This window comes from Rattus norvegicus, chromosome 1, assembly GCF_021556685.1.
Source record: "Rattus norvegicus strain SHRSP/BbbUtx chromosome 1, alternate assembly SHRSP_T2T, whole genome shotgun sequence".
Lineage (NCBI taxonomy): Eukaryota > Metazoa > Chordata > Mammalia > Rodentia > Muridae > Rattus > Rattus norvegicus.
In genome coordinates, this window is record NC_141534.1 from 78634228 (window position 1) to 78652323 (window position 18096).

The 18096-nt window shown below is 39.1% G+C and overlaps 2 protein-coding genes across 3 annotated transcripts; both read right to left on the reverse strand.

Annotated features, from left to right (window-relative positions):
- Positions 1–2535: 2535 nt before the first annotated feature.
- Positions 2536–3477, reverse strand: Or6z5 (olfactory receptor family 6 subfamily Z member 5). The gene has a single exon (NM_001000768.1). The coding sequence runs from the start codon at positions 3475–3477 to the stop codon at positions 2536–2538; it is 942 nt and encodes a 313-aa protein (NP_001000768.1).
- A 9350-nt stretch (positions 3478–12827) lies between these two features.
- On the reverse strand, positions 12828–17389 carry Or6z3 (olfactory receptor family 6 subfamily Z member 3). 2 transcript variants are annotated; one of them, XM_087651894.1, is made up of 2 exons: positions 17366–17389; positions 12828–13772 (listed from the first exon to the last, which is right to left on the reverse strand). In XM_087651894.1, exon 2 carries the CDS (start codon positions 13770–13772, stop codon positions 12828–12830), a length of 945 nt encoding a protein of 314 aa, XP_087508020.1. In that variant the 5' UTR covers positions 17366–17389. The 2 variants fall into 2 exon arrangements, with proteins under 2 accessions (XP_087508020.1, NP_001000113.1); NM_001000113.1 differs by lacking the exon at positions 17366–17389.
- Between the last annotated feature and the right edge of the window lie 707 nt (positions 17390–18096).

Here is an 18096-nt window from a genome sequence, read left to right on the forward strand (position 1 = left end):
TAATGCAATTGAAAACATTTTTAATTTTTTAATTAATTACTATTAATTTTTAATTGCTATTATTTGTATGTGAATATTTTCCTGCATGTATATGTATACAGGTGTAAGTGACGAATACCCATAGAAGCCAGAAGGTAGCACTGAGTCCTCTGACACTGTAGTTACAGACAGTTGTGAGGCACCATATGGGTACTGGAAATTAAATATGGGTCCTCTGGAGGGACAATCAGTGCTCTAAACAGTTGTTACATCTCTCCAGCCTCTGTGAATACCATTTTAAAAATCTAAAATGACTTCTATTTATTCTTCAACATCTACATTTATGTATACAGTGTATCTTGACTATATCAATACCACCACTCCCAATCCTTGTTACCTCCCAAACATTCCATCCTTCCACATTCATGTGTTCTTTCTTCCTCCTCTGAGCTCAACTAGTGCTGCCTGAATTAACATGAGCAAGCTTCCATTGTCCATATCCCTAAAGAAATACCAAGAAACTAACAGCAGGTTGTCTGTGTACAAAACATTAATACCTTGGGATACTATGACATCATTAAAAAGGTGGTTATTCATGTCTGATGAAAAAAATGTCAGTCACAGGGCTGGGAGATAGTTCAGTTGATAAAGTTCTTTCCTATGAGAATGAGAACCTGAATTCTATTATCTACAGGAAATACAGTAAGATGGTAACAGTGTATTGCCCAGATGTGGGACCTTGAGAATTGCCAACTTTTAAGTCAACTTAAGAGCCAGTGAAGCTAGGGAGTATATTTCATCCCCCCCCTTAACATCATTTAATTGTATCATAAAAATAGTTAGAACATACCCATTTCTCTTAAGTGATTGTCAACACAAACTACTGTTCAAAATAAAATTTCCAAAATCCTCCAGTATGATGAGCAAGTCATTAAGTCAAGGTCATTCTTTTATTTTCATTTCCTCTTTTTTTTCAGACAGCATCTCACTATGTAACCCTGGCTAGCCTGGAACTTGCTTTTTAGACCAGGCTGGTCATGAACTCACAGAAAACTGCCTCCAGAGTGCTGAGATGTAAGGCATGAGCTACCAAATATAGCTTATTCCCTCTTTTAATTCATTAATTTATTAATTCAATTATGAAGCTAATACAAACTTAATGCAAAATAGTAAGCATATAAAATAGAAAATTCAAGTTTCCCGTGGTTGTGTTCATTAAGAAAACAGTTCTAGCAGTGATTAACTATAATATATAACATATTCTTTCAGAATCCTTTCTAGATACATATTAGTGTAAATAGTTACTCCTAACTCTAACATTGACATTGCTGTCTTATAAGAATGACACAATCATGTAATTGTCTCTTTTATTTTCAGCTCAACCACCTACCTTTATTGTCTTTCCCATGTCAGTAACCACAGATGCAGTTTAATCCTTTCACAACATGTATAGTATAAATGTAAATAATCTTTAAATGTATCTTTGAGCTATTTCCAATTATTTTGAGATTTATTTGTATAGTATCTTTTCCAAATGTCATAGTTTTGCAGTGACCATTTATATATGTATATTTTGTTCACTGTTTGTAATTACAGACATACATAGCATATGTACATTAGGATGCAAAGAATAAATGATAACCTTTTCTCAAGTTTGCATTTAATAGACAAGATGTTAATCTTTCTGGCATTTACTGGGTAGATATATTTCTTTGTGATATTCCTCTTCACAACTATTTTTGTTTTGTTTTTATTCAGGAACGTTCCCTTCCTTCCTCTCTTTCTTCTTTCCTTCCTTCCATTCTTCTTTCTTTTTCTTCTGTGCTGGCAAGTTTTATATCACCTTGACACAAGCTATAGTCATCTGGAGGAGAGAACCTTAATGGATAAAGTGTTTCCATAAGATCTGGCTACAGGCAAGCATGTGGAACTTAATTAATAATTAATGTGGGAGGGACCAGCCTATTATGGGTGTTGTCACACCATAGGCTGATTATCCTGAGTTGTATAAACCATGTTGAGTAAGCAGCACTCTTTGTGATCTTTAAATCCACTCCACCCTCCAGATTTCTGCTCTGAGTTCCTGTCCTGACTTCCTTCAATAATAAACAATAATGTGGAAATGGAAGCCAAATAAACCCTTTCTGCCACCAAGTTGCTTCAGTCATGGTGTTTTGTCACCAGCAAAAGTAATCCTAAGACACTTTTTTCTGTCTGTATATTGGGATATATACATGCCACCATGTATGTGTGAAGATCAGAGGTCAACCTGTGGCTATCAGTCTGCCGCTTTTATTAATGTATCATATATACGTTATTAATGTGAGTCCTAGAGACTCAGGCCATCAGGCTTGAGAGAAATTGTCTTTATTCACTGAGCCATCCTTTTAGTCCCCATAATATTCTTATTTTTCATGTTGTCTTTAAGAAGTCCATTTATACAATGTTCCAGAAATGCCTACCATGTTTCTCTCTGCCTTTGAAATTTTTATGCATATTTGTCCATGAATTGCTTTTCAAACTAGGAGAGAAATGGCATCAGCTCTCTCAAGAATCTCAGCACAGACAAGGGGTTCTCTTCAACACTGCATGGACCTCCCTATTCCTCAAGCAGTAGATGATTGGGCTGCACATTGGCGTGGCCACCGTATAGATGACTGATAGCACCTTGTTGAGGTCTGTGGATTTGACATGGCTGGGCCTGGAATACATAAAGAGGACCACAGAGTAAAAAAGACCCATTACAAGGAGGTGGGAGGCACATGTAGAGAGGGCTTTGTGGCTTGCAGCTGCTGAAGGCATTTGGAGCAGCACCCGGCCGATGGCCACATAGGAGGCCAGAGCAATGAGCAATGACCCACAGAAGATGACAATGGCTGAAATAAAGTCGATCAGCTCTGTAAGAGCCACATGGGTGCAGGACAAGTTGAGCAGTGGAGATACATCACAGAAGAAGTGGTTGAGGACATTGGGGCCACAGTAGGACATACTTGCAATGCATGTAGTCTTGATCACAGAAACCAACAGTCCACCCACCCAGGAGAACAAGGACAATCCCCAACAGACCTGGGGCCTCATGATCAGTGAGTAGTGCAGTGGACGGCAAATGGCCACGTAGCGGTCATAGGCCATGGAGGCCAGAAGAGTGCACTTGGTGCCAATGAGAGAGATGAATAAAAACAGTTGAGCCATGCAGAATGAGAAGGACATATGGTAAGGGCTGGACCTCAGGCCCACAAGTAGGGTGGGCATGGTGACTGACACATAGCACATTTCCAGACAGCTGAGGTTGCCCAGGAAGAAGTACATGGGTTTGTGGAGCAACTCACAGTGGCTGATGATGAGGTAGATAACTAGCATATTCTCTAAGAGGATCAGCAGGTAAAGAGTCAGAAAGATAACAAACAGGCCGTCCCTGATGTCTTTACTGGCAGACAAACCCAGCAGGATAAAATCCTGGTCAATAGACCAATTGGCCAGCTGTAGTGATCTCTCCATCTACGTGAAAAAAGAAATAGGTTTATAAAGACACCAGTCCATTCCAAAGTATAAAGGCATCTATGGTTAAAGCTTCTTAGAGTTGAACTGACTTAGCAAAGGCTTGGCCTGTGTCAGGCAAAGGAATAAGGAGAAATTGGACAACTGCAAAATCAGAAATGGAAAACTGACACACCCAGGAGTTTACTGAGACTTTCATTTTAAGAAAGATATCCAATGTTTGTGAGCCCCAAACTGTATTTACTGTATTGGTAAAAACTGAGCCAAGAGGCTGTAAGATGACTTGTTAGTTAAGAGCACTGGCTGCTCTTGTAGAAGACCTTAGTTTGATTCCCAGCACCCACATGGCAGTTCACAGACATCTGTAACTCCAGTTCCAGGTGATTGATTACCTTCTTCTAAGGGATGCACATAAAGGCAAAATCATCATATACATAATATAAAATAAATAAGTCTAAAAGAAATTAGACAGAGTGAAATCCATCTTCACAAAGCCCCCAGTGCTTGTGAATGTTTAGGTTTTGTTTTGTTTTGTTTTTGCACAGTTGAGAACTGAACCCAGGGCTTTGCTCATCTTACATAAGAACTGTACTACTGAACCACATCCCAGACCCTTCATGACACTTAAATATAGCAATAGATAAGATCGTGTTTTATAAAATAAGGAATATTTCCTTGCTTTTATAACCTTAAATGATCATTTCTGGGCATAGTTCTTTTTCCAAAATCCTCCCAAGATCTCAGAAGTTATATGCTCTATTTCAAATAAGACTTACAATGACCTTTTCTGAGTATATCTTTCTTAATTGTCATCATTTATAAAGGAAAGATGGATGGATGGATGAATAGATAGATAGATAGATAGATAGATAGATAGATAGATAGATAGACAGACAGATAAATACCAGTATTATATTAATAATCTTTCTGTGTCAATTTCCTTCATGGGTATATGACCCACAGAAGATGAGATGGCAAGGATGAAATTGACAAGTTCTGTCAGGGCCATGTGAATGCAGAACAGGTGGACAGAGGAGAAACATTTAGATTTATTTGTTTGATGTATATGAGTATTTGACTTGCATATACATATGTGCACCCAGTGCATGCCAAAGGTCAGTATAATGCATTGGATTACCTGGAACTGGAGCTTAGAATGGTTGTTGAGTTGCTATGTGGGTGCTAAAAAATCAAATCTGGGTTCTCTGCAAAAGCAACAAGAGCTCTTAAGCACTACACCATCTATCCAGCCCCTCACCCTTATTAGAACAATATAGTAACTGTGACTCATAAGATTTGGATGAAGAAAATCCTTGCAGAATAGCATAGGTGTTTAAATCTCTCTGTGTGTTCATATATGCATATGCGTATTTGTGCATGCTTAAGTATGTCTCTGTGTCTGCACGTGTATGCGTGTGCCTGTGCATGTGTGTTTTGCATGCACATGAGTGTGCATATGCATCTGTGAACATATATACAGAGACCATAGTGCAATATCAGGGTCTTCCTCTAATTCTCTCCACCTTTTTGTCTTCAGACAGGGTATCTCACTGAACTGTAAGCCCACAGATTTGGTTAGGCTACCCAATGAGCTCCAAAAATCCACTTGTCTCTGCCTTTCCATGCCAGAATAACAGGCACCTGATACCATACCAGGCTTTTTATGTGAGTTCTGAATATACAAATCTGGGTCCTCGTGCTTGATTAGCAAACACTCTTACCCAGTATCCTATCTCTTCCATGCCCAGCAGTCTTTGTAAAGAAAAGAAACTGGGCATAGTCAGCATGATTTAGGGTCTACAGAATATTCAAAGCATAAACATCAGGTGTGTTTTACTACTTTATATGTATAGGCATTGATCAAACCATGCACACATGGAACTGTTCTGGAGATCATGAACAGTAAGTAGTATGTTCAAAGAAGTGATGGCAAGTCCTATTCTGTGCTACTGATACCAGGGGATACAGTATCAAATGTGAAGAGTACAGTGTTTGTGCACATTCACTAGCAAATGTCTAGCATATTATCCATACTGGGTGCCTGTAATAAAATGGTGGGGGGAAATGAGTGTTAGCAACCTTATGATATTTTAATATTCTAGGTAATGAGAGATTTTTTAAAAACTCAAACAGATGGTAAAATGTAAAAATATGACAGTAGGCACTAGGGAAATATCTGTCATTAAAGTGTCTGTCTCACAGGCATGAGGACCTGATATTGAATATGCAGCAGCTTTAACTCCAGCACTGTCATTGGGGATGAAATGGTTGAATCCCTGTAGTTACTGGCCAGGTAGTTTAGCCAAACTTATATCCACAGGTCAGTGAAAGACCCTGTCTCCAAAGCTACAGTGGAGAAAGACTTAGGAAGTCTCCCAATATCAATTCCACATGTGTGCACACATGCACATACATATGAACACACATACACACACATATGCACACACACAAACACACACACACACACGAACACACATTGAGAGAATGTCAGAGAATGTATGCTAAAGTAATAGTGCAGGACAAAGATGCATATGGATGTCCAGGCCTGGCAGCTATTTTAAGACTCAAAGAACACTTCACTGAGCAGGAAAGTAATGTTTTGGTTTATTCTTGATGACAAGAAAGGAAATAAACCCAGCTGAGTGCTGAAATTGTGGGAAACCACTCCACATGGGTCAGGAAAGTCTGTGCCTGGATAATTAGTTTATCCACACCAAACAAGAAAGGCAAGAAAACGCCTATAACATGTGAACACACACACACACACACACACACACACACAAGAAGCTTAATCATTGATCAAATAAAAACATAAATGTGATGTGGATTTCCTGTTAATGTCTGAGCACTCACTAGTCATTTATCCCAGCATTTGAGGAGTTGCGTTTCTGTATTAACTGCTACCTATTGCAGAAGAATAAGCTTCTCTGGCCAGAGAAGTCCCTCATACCAAACATAGGGAGAAAGAATCTCACGACTGGGGTATGGGGAGGAGTCCGGTGAATTGCTGTCTGCATCTGGATAATGCAGTCCAGAACACGACACAGCTATGGCTACCTATGCAAGATAGAACTGCACATAAAGTGTGACCCCAAAATAGGAAGGGTCTAGTTGTAAAAAAATGAAGGAACAGTCAAGAGTGGGAGGAGAATAAGAGAGGGCGACTGGGGAGAACCTGTTCATAGCATTACATGTATACATGTATGAAATTGCCAAATTTTAACATTTATGTGAAACAAAAATCCCTAAAATTTTAGAAAACGGTGCAGAGGCATGTCATTATAGCCTTAGGTGTACATAAAACAACAATAATAAAGGAAAAGCATTTAAAACATCTGTCTCATCAATAATTTAATGAGCTCACGGAGACTGAAGCAGCAAGCACAGGGCCAGCACAGGTATGCGCCAGGTCCTCTGCGTGCGCGTGTGTGTGTGTGTGTCCCGGGGGTTGAGAGCCACTGTCCTAGAGCTGCTATTTTAATCTATTTTAATAAACATAAACCTGAGTTAAAAGAAAACCACATAGCCATCCAACTGGTATTAATCATTTATACAAAGTACCTTAGAGGCTGGAAAGATGGCACAGAGCTCGGCGTGTGACGCCTAGCAATCCTAGTTCCAGTCCTGGAAGCTTTGGGCCACGAAAGAACTGACTCACCAAGGTTGACTTTTAATGTTCATATGCATGCTGCGGAATGTGTGTGCCTGCATCCCTCCCCTGTTATAAACACAAACACGCGATGATGATGATGATGATGATGATGATGATGATGATGATGATGATGATAAATTTTGATGATCCAGTGAGTGAGTAAAGAGTTTTGCCACCCAGACTAATGGCCCAAATTTGATCTGTAACACTCACTTGGTGGAAAAATACAATGGACTCACAAGTGTCTTACACACACACACTACACACACACACACTACACACACACTACACACACACACTACACACACACACACTACACACACACACCACACACACACAGCACACACTACACACACACACTACACACACACACTACACACACACACCACACACACACACACACACTACACACACACACACACACGTCATTTTTAATTTAAAAATATTGTTTATAAACGCAAAAGCAATACTTTTTCTTCCAGACTGGCCTAATGAGACTCAAAGACAGTGCTAAAAGTGCTTTCCGGCCACCACACTTTGCACCAGTCAGGATGAATAACCAGAAACCAAACCAGTGTCACCAGCAGTGTGTTGTACCTGAAACCGGAGTTCAGTGGCTCCTAGAGCTGTCTCTGGTACTGAAGCCATATCGGTTCCTGGGACCTGGGACCCTGCACTGGGCTCCTGGAGCTGACCGTGGTTCTGAAATTAGGTCTTGTTAATCTTCCTCTACATGCTTTTCCTCCTCACTTGGATTGATTTCCTCGTCTGGTCCACTTATCCCTTGGTCATTTATCTCTCATCCTTTCCATTATGTACTCCCTGCAGCTGATATAACTTCTTGTAAAGGCTTCTTTATATTACCTCACCTCTCTGATAACATAAGATGCCCTATGACCCTGTCTGATTTTCTTAAGAGCAATAATGGTATAGTAAAAGGTACTGGACAATTTGGGAAGCGTCAAAGATGTTTCAAAGCATGGGTACAGAATGAAACAGCAACTAATGAAGTCCATCCTGGCTTCAAACTCATTATATAGCAAAATGTAATCTTGATCTATGCCTCTGCTTCCTGAGATCTGAGATGACAGGCATGCATCACCATGCCCAGCTCTAATGGTGCCTTCTTTTGAATTATCTACTACATAAGACACTATATCATAGCTTTCACCTGTTGCCTGTGTATCAGGTATTGGGTGACTTAGAGATGGCAAGCTACAGCATGCTCTGTAAGTACTTTTACTGTGGTAAGAATAAGAAAGCATGTTCCATCGTGAATACATCACAGTGGCATGCATACATAAACATCAAGGACATTTTGAAAGTTTAACAAGATAACACTCACCTTTACATCACCCAGCTAGGTTTGATGGCGTCTTTACTTATGAGAGATATAAGCAAAGGTGTTCTGTTCTGTGTCCTTTTAATACTGTTACTGACCTAATAAGTTGATTTTTTGAATATCAGCTTGAGATAGATGGCCAACTTAAAAGTACAGTGCAGAAATGACACTAAGCTGTTTCTAATCCACTGTTGTCTGCATAGGTTCTGGATTACGAAGCTCATATATTCATCTCCAGCATGAAGCTGTTACCATTTTTTCTTTCTAAAAATATCCTATTGGTATATAATTGTTACACAGTGTTGAAATAAATATACGCAATTGCTTTTGAAGGTATTATGAGGTTTAAACATATTCACCTCTTTCATTTCATCCCTTGATTCTCCCATTCCCCACCCAGCTGATCTATCCTCCCATGATCTTTCTGGTTTCATAGATAACCTTGAATTCTTATGGTTGCTATGGAGATTCATTCCAAAGAAGTCTGTGTGCCATCCAGGCCATACCAAGCATCTATAGACATCCCATAGGAGGAAAATCTTTCGTCCTCTCTGAAATAATGTAATCAGACTTTGCTTACCTCTCTGTTAAGTCGAAGTGGGTCTTTCTTTATTCTTCTTCAAGAAAATCCAGTTTCTTATATAGACATAAGCTAAGATGTCAGAGACTTAAGTGACTGGACAATTAATTCAAAGCCAAGTGTTTGGGAAAGTTCTCTTTAGTTCTTGGCAGTGACTTATCAACTACTCACATTTCTCTACTTCTGCATTTTCAAGAAAATTCTGTACTTCTACTCAGCTCCAAGTAGAAGAGCCAACTTAAATCCAAGAGCTGGACCTTAGAGGGCTGTGTTAATCTCTATGGATTTGAAGCAAAGACTCAAGTAAAACTTTTTATAAGGTAGTGATGGAGCTTGTGAGTGTGACCCAAAGGCAGAATTAGTTTCAAATCAGTTGACAGGCAATTTACAAATCCTAACAGGTCCAAGTACTTATGTCAAACACTGTCATCAAATAGGTACATGCAATTCAGCTCATAATAAGCTATCAGGTTGCTCCTAAGATACTGAAGGGCATTGAACCTACAAAAGACAATTATAAAACCTTGTAATAAATCGAAAGTGACATGCCAGGTTCAGAGGGTGAGAATCTGGAGATGTGGAAATTTTTGTAATTTTTGTAAGATGTAAATATGAACTTGGCCCCCAAGGGGTATCACAAGACTTGTGCTTGGTACAAGTCACAAAAAGGAGGCAGGAATTCAAAGAAACCATCTCTCACCACTAGTTCAGTATTATAAAATATGAGAAATTATTTTTATTAAAAAAAGAAATCATGTTTAGCACAGAAAGTTGAAAGCAGACAGAAACATGAAAAACAAGACCTTCTTCCACACTGAGATAATTACTATTAAAATTTTAAAGCAACAATTTCCAAAAGCTATTCTATGTTCTTATGCACAAATTGCATTTTTAAATGTGCTTTGAAACAGAGTCACATGCAGCCTAGATTATCTGGAAACTCATTGTGTAGTTCAGGATGACCTTGAACTCCAGACCCTTCTGCCTCCACCTCACAAGCTCTGAGATTACAGGCATGCACCCCCACTCCCCATTTATGTAGAGCTGTGGTACAAACCCAGATTTGTGCATGCCAGGCAGGTATTCAACAAACTGAGTTATATCCTCACCCTCCAAGTGCATTTTTAAAGCTAAAACATAGGTATACTGTATGAACCTGGTTTTATTTTTTAGATTTATTTATTTTTACTTATATGCATGTGTGTTGTGCCTGCATGTATGTATGTGTGCCTAGTGATGCAGAGGCCACAAAAGGATGTTGGATCTCCTGAAACTGGGATTACATATGGTTCTGAGCCACCATGTTGGTGCTGGAAACTGAACCTGGGTCCTTTGCAAGAGCAGCCTGTACTCATAATGCTGAACTGTCTCTCTAGCTCCAGACATGGTTTTGTGATGTGGCTTTTCAACATCACAACACGTAACTATCATGCTCTGTGGCATACTTATGGATAACTATAGCTGTGTAATTCATTTCTATACTATAACACCATTGTGCAGATGTGATCGTTTACATATAATTGGACCTCTATAATGTATATTTATCCAGTTTTTCTCCATTAAAAGCACAAAACAGAGCTGGAGAAATGACTCAGCAGTTAAGAGCATGATACTATTCTTACAGAGTTCACCTCCCAATATCCATGTCAGGTGTCTGACAACCACCTATAACTCCAGCTCCAGATGAATCCAACGCTGTGAGGGCACCTGTACACACACACACACACACACACACACACGATAAGAAAATACAAGCATGCATACATACATACATACATACATACATACATACATACATACACACACATAGATCTTTTTAAAATTACAAAATGTCATAAATATGCTTGCAGGTAGGTCAAATATTCTAAATTATTTTCCCTGCAGAAGTTCTTTCAATTGTGATCTGAGTCAACATACATACTCACAAACATAATGAATAGTACCAATTTTGCTCTAAAAATTGTATCACCTTTGGTTAATTTTTTTTTTATTACTAGAGTTTATGAGTAAAACTTCACACTGTCCTTAAATGGTTCTTGACTTCTCAAAATCACTATAAAACTGCATATTAGATGTTTATTATCTTTATTTAAATGCTTCCTGTTCAAATATTTTTAATTATAATTTTACCCTAAAATTTAAATTTCAAGTTGCAAACTTCTTGTGCACTTGACTAATGTGTAAAAACACACTACAATATGGATTTAGCATGTTGTATTCAGTTATTGTCTTATTAGTTAATATCATTCATTTTGGTTTCATACACTCAACACAATGTTATAGTTAACATGTTTTGTCTACTATGGTCTATTGTTTTAATTGTCTTATTAGATATTCAGATAAGTGAAGACACTGGGTCAAAGTGTACAGTGAATTTTAAATGTTTTATATAGGCTGATAAGTTATTGTCAAAGAAAATTTAAATGATTTGGTATGTTATCGGAATACATGAGCATATGTTAATCTTTCGAAAAAACACAAAAACAAAAGAAAAACAAAAAACTCCTTAAGATGTGGAAATCTGAATGTTCCCCCTACATAATATTGTGGTGGTGTAATTTCCTACTTTGCATTTTTTGCAAGGGCCAGTGAGGCCTTTAGATTCATTGAGTTGTTTCAGCTACTAATTGCCCTAACATATATTTTGAGGTTTTCTGACCATTCGTTTTTAAAAATTAGAATGAAGTAATGATTTCATTATCTCATTTTCATATACAGTTTACCTTCTCCCACCACTCCCATTTTCTGGCCCCTGTCCTTTCTCACTAAAGTCTTTCCTCCACATAGAAGCTCACTTTCTGCATACATATGCAGAAGGTTATTTGTGTGTGTGTGTGTGTGTGTGTGTGTGTGTGTGACTTTAAGTGTATATATAAATTTAAGATGTATCATGAGTAAATTAGAAGTACATTCTAAAAGTAAGGTATTGAACATTTTACCAAAGAGTTTGTCAGTTACTCAAAAAGTCAGTCATTCAGTTAACATCTGACTAACTCAGCAACTCGACACCTAAGTATAACCTCAAGAAAAAAAAACATGCTTCTGCTCAAAAGTTTACAATGAATTATGAGACTGTAGAGGTCACACAGTGATTACTAGCTCTTATTGATTTTTGCAGAACTAGAGTTCAATTTCTAGCATCCATATTAGATGGTTCATAATCACCTGTAACTGATGCTCCAGCAGATTCAATACCTGCTTCTGGCCTCTGTAGGGACATGTGTGCATGTACACACATTCTTGCACATATATAGACACATGCATAAATAAATACAAAATATTTTCAAGTTATGAATAAGTGTTCACAGACAATCAATTGACAAGAGACCTACAATGAAAACAGTTGAACTTTCAGTCAGTAAATGGTCACATAAACATTGTCTGTGCAATCCAATGTGATTGGGTCATGGAAACACATGAATCACTGACACCTACTACATTATTCATAAACTTAATGAAACATTATGAAAATATTTAGCTATAAAAGATGACATTACATAATTTCATATATACCAAATTTCAAAAACAGGGAAATCTATGCAGATAGAAAGTATATTAATGAATTTTTTGAGAAGGGGTAGAGATACCACAGAAAATGACTTCCAATTCGTACAGGTATTTCTCTGGGAGTGATGAAATTGCACAGTGATGATGGTTGTGCAACTTTGTGGAAATATTCAAACACTGAGTTGTATATGCTTAAATCATGAATTATATATCAACACAAAATAGGATGCTGGTAAATTAGGCCTCACCTCTTGGACTTAAGCACCTGGTCAAACTGAGGACCAGCGCATGGTCCTATGGAAAGCCAATTGCACCTCTCTGTTCCTGAGACAGTAGATGATGGGGTTGCACATGGGGGTAACCACCGTGTAGATGACAGACAACACCTTGTTGAGGTCCATAGCTTCTATGCGGCTGGGTCGGGCATAGATGAAGATAGTGGCTGAGTAGAATATACCCACCACTACCAAGTGGGAGGCACAGGTAGAGAAGGCTTTGTGGCGGGCAGCAGCTGATGGCATGCCTAGAACTGTCCTACCAATGGCCACATAGGAGGCTATGGCCACAAGGAGTGAACCCCAGAGGATGACGATAGCTGAAATGAAGTCTACCAGCTCTGTGAGGGCCACATGAGTGCAGGATAAGTTAAGGAGAGGAGAGACATCACAAAAGAAGTGATTGAGGATATTGGGACCACAATAGGACAGGCTTGCGATGCATGCTGTTTTGATCACTGAGACCAGCAACGCACCCAGCCATGAAGACAAGGCCAAGCCCAGGCATACTCGGGGCCTCATGAGCAGTGGGTAGTGCAGTGGACGGCAGATGGCCACATAGCGGTCATAAGCCATGGAGGCCAGGAGAGTGCATTCTGTGCAGATGAGAGAGATGAAGAAGAAAAGCTGGGTCATGCAGCCTGTAAATGGAACATGGCAGGGTCCTGTCCACAGCCCCATGAGTAGGGTGGGCATGGTGACTGACACATAGCACATCTCCAGGCAGCTGAGGTTGCCCAGGAAGAAGTACATGGGCTTGTGGAGTTCACTGTGACTGAAGATGAGGTAGATGATGAGTGTGTTCTCCATGAGGGTAAGCAGGTAAAGACTCAGGAAGATGATAAACAGGACATCTCTTATTCCAAGCCTTGTGGACAAGCCCAACAGGACAAACTCCTGGACTCTGGTCGCATTGCCCAACTCAAGTGACTTCTCCATCTAAAAACAAAGTGCATCTACACAGTATTCACCAAATCTCTCTCCTCATTTTTCCCACCCTAAACCAACATTGTGATCACAACTATATAAATAGCTTCCTCTTTAAAAAAGATTTATGACATATATGTATTTTGCAAAAGGTCTTGTGTACAAGCATGGTGTAATTAGGTTCTTGGTTGCTGGAGTCAGTTCTCTCCTTCCACCATATAGGTTCCAGGGATCAAACTCAGTTCATTATCTTGGCTATGAGCACCTTTACCCACTGAACCATTTTACCAGCCCTGAAACCACTTCGGATTGAATCATTCCATTTCTAAATTTGATCTATAAAAGTCTTTGTGTTTCATCAGGTGGGGAATATTTCTGAAACATACCTGATATAAGATCACCCCTCTCTCTTTAAAATGCCCATAACATCCCTATTATACTTTTAATAAATATTCTTTGTAATACACCCTCCCCTTTTTTGAGACAATGTCACAGGTAGCCCAGACTGGCCTTAAACTCATTGTATATCTGTAATAGCCTTGAATCCCTGATTATGCTACCTCCCTATCCTGAGTGCTAAGATGACAGGCATATGAACCATCCCTGAATTATTATAATGCAGTATTCTTGCCCTCCAATGTTCTGATTTCCAACTGATTCAGATGCAAAGTCTCTTTGCACATCCACTGAGAGTTCATGAAAGTTCCCCTTCCATATCCTCAAATGCTCCAAGCTCCTTCTAAACCTAAGAAAATCCCACATGCTGGTCCTATTGTCTAGAACATATCTCACCACATTCTTGCTTTTCATTTTAAAGTGATGTCCCCGGATAGGTCTTTCTGCAAAGTCCCATGTCAAACACCATGTCATTATTCCTTATCCCATGCCTTAATTCTTCCTTTTGAAGTGATTGGTATTAGTTTAAATTACTGGGAGGGGCTTAGAGAGATGCCTCAGTGGTTAAGAGCACTGGCTGTTCTTGTAGATGACCTGAGTTTGGTTTCTGGCACCCACATGGTGGTTCACAACCATCTATAACTCCATTCTAGGCTACTTAATGAGTTTCTCTGACCTCCACGGGTGCCAGGCATGTACATAGATGCACACAGGCCAACACATACATACACATAAAATAAAAAGAACAAATCTATTAAATTATTTGTATGTTTTTCTCAACTGGCCATTTTCTCTCTAGCTAGTTAGTAAGAATCTTAAAAAGCAAGATTGTACCGACTGATGTCAGTCTAACTCAAGACTCTGTCCTCCACACTCAATCAAGAATGCTCATATAGAATGCTGTACATACTCAGGATGTTTACAAAATGCATGGTGGATCAAGGATGACTTTCTAGGCATCACTCACTCCTTCCAGAGGCCTCACAATAAGTGGATTCAAGATCATTGGGACTTAAACTCAATTTTCAATGGTTTCTAAATTATTTTAACTTGGTTTTGCAGTTTATTTTAGGCAGTGCTCAGATCCAGGCTCTCCTAGAACTCACTGTGTAAACCAGGAAGACCTTTAACTCATAGCAAGCTTCCAGAGTACTGGGATTACAGATGCAAGACAGCAAGTCTGCCTCTTATGGTTCCTGAGTTAGAAGAGATATGAAGTGGCTTTGGTGGAAAACTGCTCATGAGTCAAAAAATGTTCTTTTTCATAGTTCAGTTCTCAATGTTCTAAATTTATTCATGCTTCATTGATTTACCTCTATAAAGGGTTTTTTAAATGATACTGGCTTCTATGAACTGTGGTGAAGATGACACAAGAAAATGAAAAATAAAGTCTTATAGAATTAAGTTATCAATTTTTAATCCTTTTTAATAATACAGTGGATATCAGTTATTTTTCAGGACACACTGAGGTACAGTATAATTCTCATCTCCCTGACTGTGGGTTTGAATTGCCTGCTAATTTAAAAACCATGGCAACATTAACACCATCTGCTAGAGAATCAGCAACGGTAGTTTTCTGGAGAAGTTATTATTCACAGCTGCACTGAATGAGTATATCTAATTTTATTTTTTTCCATGGGTCACTCTGATGGACATTTTTCCAGTTTCTATCCCATTGATATTACCACTGAGTCATATCCTAATTTTAAAACCACTTTGTAATTGTGTAGTGCATAATCTGAATACTAGAAAGTGTTTTCATCCTATAAGCATCCCTCTAGCATCAACAGATCCCTCAGAAAGGCACAGTGGGAATACAAAAATAAGCAACAGTTGACCACAGACAAGGGCTTCGTGTTTTCTTCTTCGTTGTTGGTTAAATTTAGATAAATCACTCTCATGACACTAAATAGCTTTTGAAAAAAAAGATGTGATTATCTTCATTGGAAATTTATACCTCCACTATCAAGTAAGGGTCAAATAGAACTGAGCTTCTGTGTTATTATATATTACATTATATAGTAGATATTAATAGCAGTGATCATAGGAGAACGTATATGCCCTCCTAGAATCTCCATTTCCTCTAGACGAATTATGATTTATCATAGAGATGGTCTAATAAGATTTGCATTTGCCAACTTTCTGAAAAAATGACAACAATAAATACTGCCTACTATGATTAAGGCATATGCATCCAAATATAAATTCATATTTATGGAAGGTACAGTGTTTTGTGAACCCAAGTTGCAAAGCACTTTGTGGCTGGGATGTTACTACATTCACTTTGAAGAAGAAATCAAGCCCAGGAAGAGAATGAATCTTGACTGAGGACACTCAAATAGTAAGCAGCAAATCCAGAGACCAAGACAGGATCCACTTGGCTCTGAAGCTAATGACCGTTGCTTCACTCTACACATGTTTGAAATGATGCTCCAAATCTCTCTTTCTCTTGGCCTCTGAACTAGATTCTGGGGCTGTATAGAAGGCAACCATGCAAAAATATACTGAGCAGGTAAAGGCACTTTCCAAGAAAGTTGACAACATGAGTTTGATTCCCTGAGTTCTCCACTTGGTGTAAGGAGAGAAATGGCCTCCCACAAGCTGTCCTCTGACTTTCACACATGTGCTGTGGCATATGTAGCCCCCCCATACACACACACACACACACACACACACACACACACACACAATCAATACATTAATTAATAAGTAAGTAGGAAGAAAAGAACAGTAAAAAGGCCTAGTAAATTTTGGGGTAAACTACCAAGAAACTGCAGAGCCACGATGAGAAGATGTGCTCTCAGTTTGACCAGAGCCCCTCAGCCAGCTGAAAATTCAAGCCCCATTTTTATCCTTTGATCATATATTTTATTCCATTTATCCTCCAGAGATATCTTGTTTTGGCAGAAAGAATCTGTGGTTCAGGATCATGTGAACCAGGACTCAAATTCAAGATCCTAAATCAGTCAGTTGTATGACAGCAATTTTTTTCAACACAGTCTTACCAGTGTTCAGTTGGTTCCATCCGTAAAATAAGGGCTCCTTATTGATGTGTGCATAGCTACATCATAGGGCAGAGAGGAGAATTCACAGAAATAGTGAGAGCCTTCAACAAGGCACCTGACACAGAGTACAAGACTCAGGTTCCACTTTTCTCATCCTCGTTTTTCCTCTTCCAGTCCCAGCACCATGGTTTCCACTTTGCTTACCTGAGAAGCTTAAGTAAAGTATTCCTCTACTGGGGTCTCTGCTCAGTGATGAGACGACCCGTGTGTCCACTCAGAGGTAGATTTCTCAGCAATAAAACCAGAGGATGCAGCACTCAGTGGGTGGGGCATATCCTTGTGAGCCTTGGGCACTGTCCTTAGTTCTGAACCAAGATTCCTAAACACTCATCCCTTCGCCCACAATCTGAGCTTCTTGTCTGGACAATGTCAAGTTGCTTCTGTACTCGCAGACAGGAAACACACAAAGAGGCTAGCTTAAGCCATGACTGAGGATCTCTGAGACTTCCCCCAAACCTCTGAGGAATTAAACAACAGATGGAAGGGTTTTTTTTCTAAGTTGCTATTAGACTTGAAGAAGAGGGCAAATGTGCGCCAAGTCTGGAGTGATTTTCCACCATGTTGATAAACAAACATTCATTGCCTTCATGTGATAGAAGGCTCCATGCATACCAGGAACATGAGAATAAGTCTGACATTGTCCCAGCTCCCAAAGTCCCTGGTAAAGGTCGATATGAAAATAGAGACAGAGACTGGGGGTGGCAAAGAGGAAGACAGGCTTTATTAACTTTTTCTAGGGAAACATGAATAAATGTCTATCCACTCCAGATAGGACACCAATAGCAAACAAGTATAATGGCTCCACTTAAGCCCAACCTGAAAAACAAATGACCTCAGTGTGCTTAAAGAACTGGGGGAGGTTCTACTTATAGGAA

Excerpts from the sequence above, each read along its gene's own strand:
- Or6z5 (NM_001000768.1), bottom strand. The coding sequence starts at position 3,477 with ATGGAGAGATCACTACAGCTGGCCAATTGGTCTATTGACCAGGATTTT.
- Or6z3 (XM_087651894.1), bottom strand. The coding sequence starts at position 13,772 with ATGGAGAAGTCACTTGAGTTGGGCAATGCGACCAGAGTCCAGGAGTTT.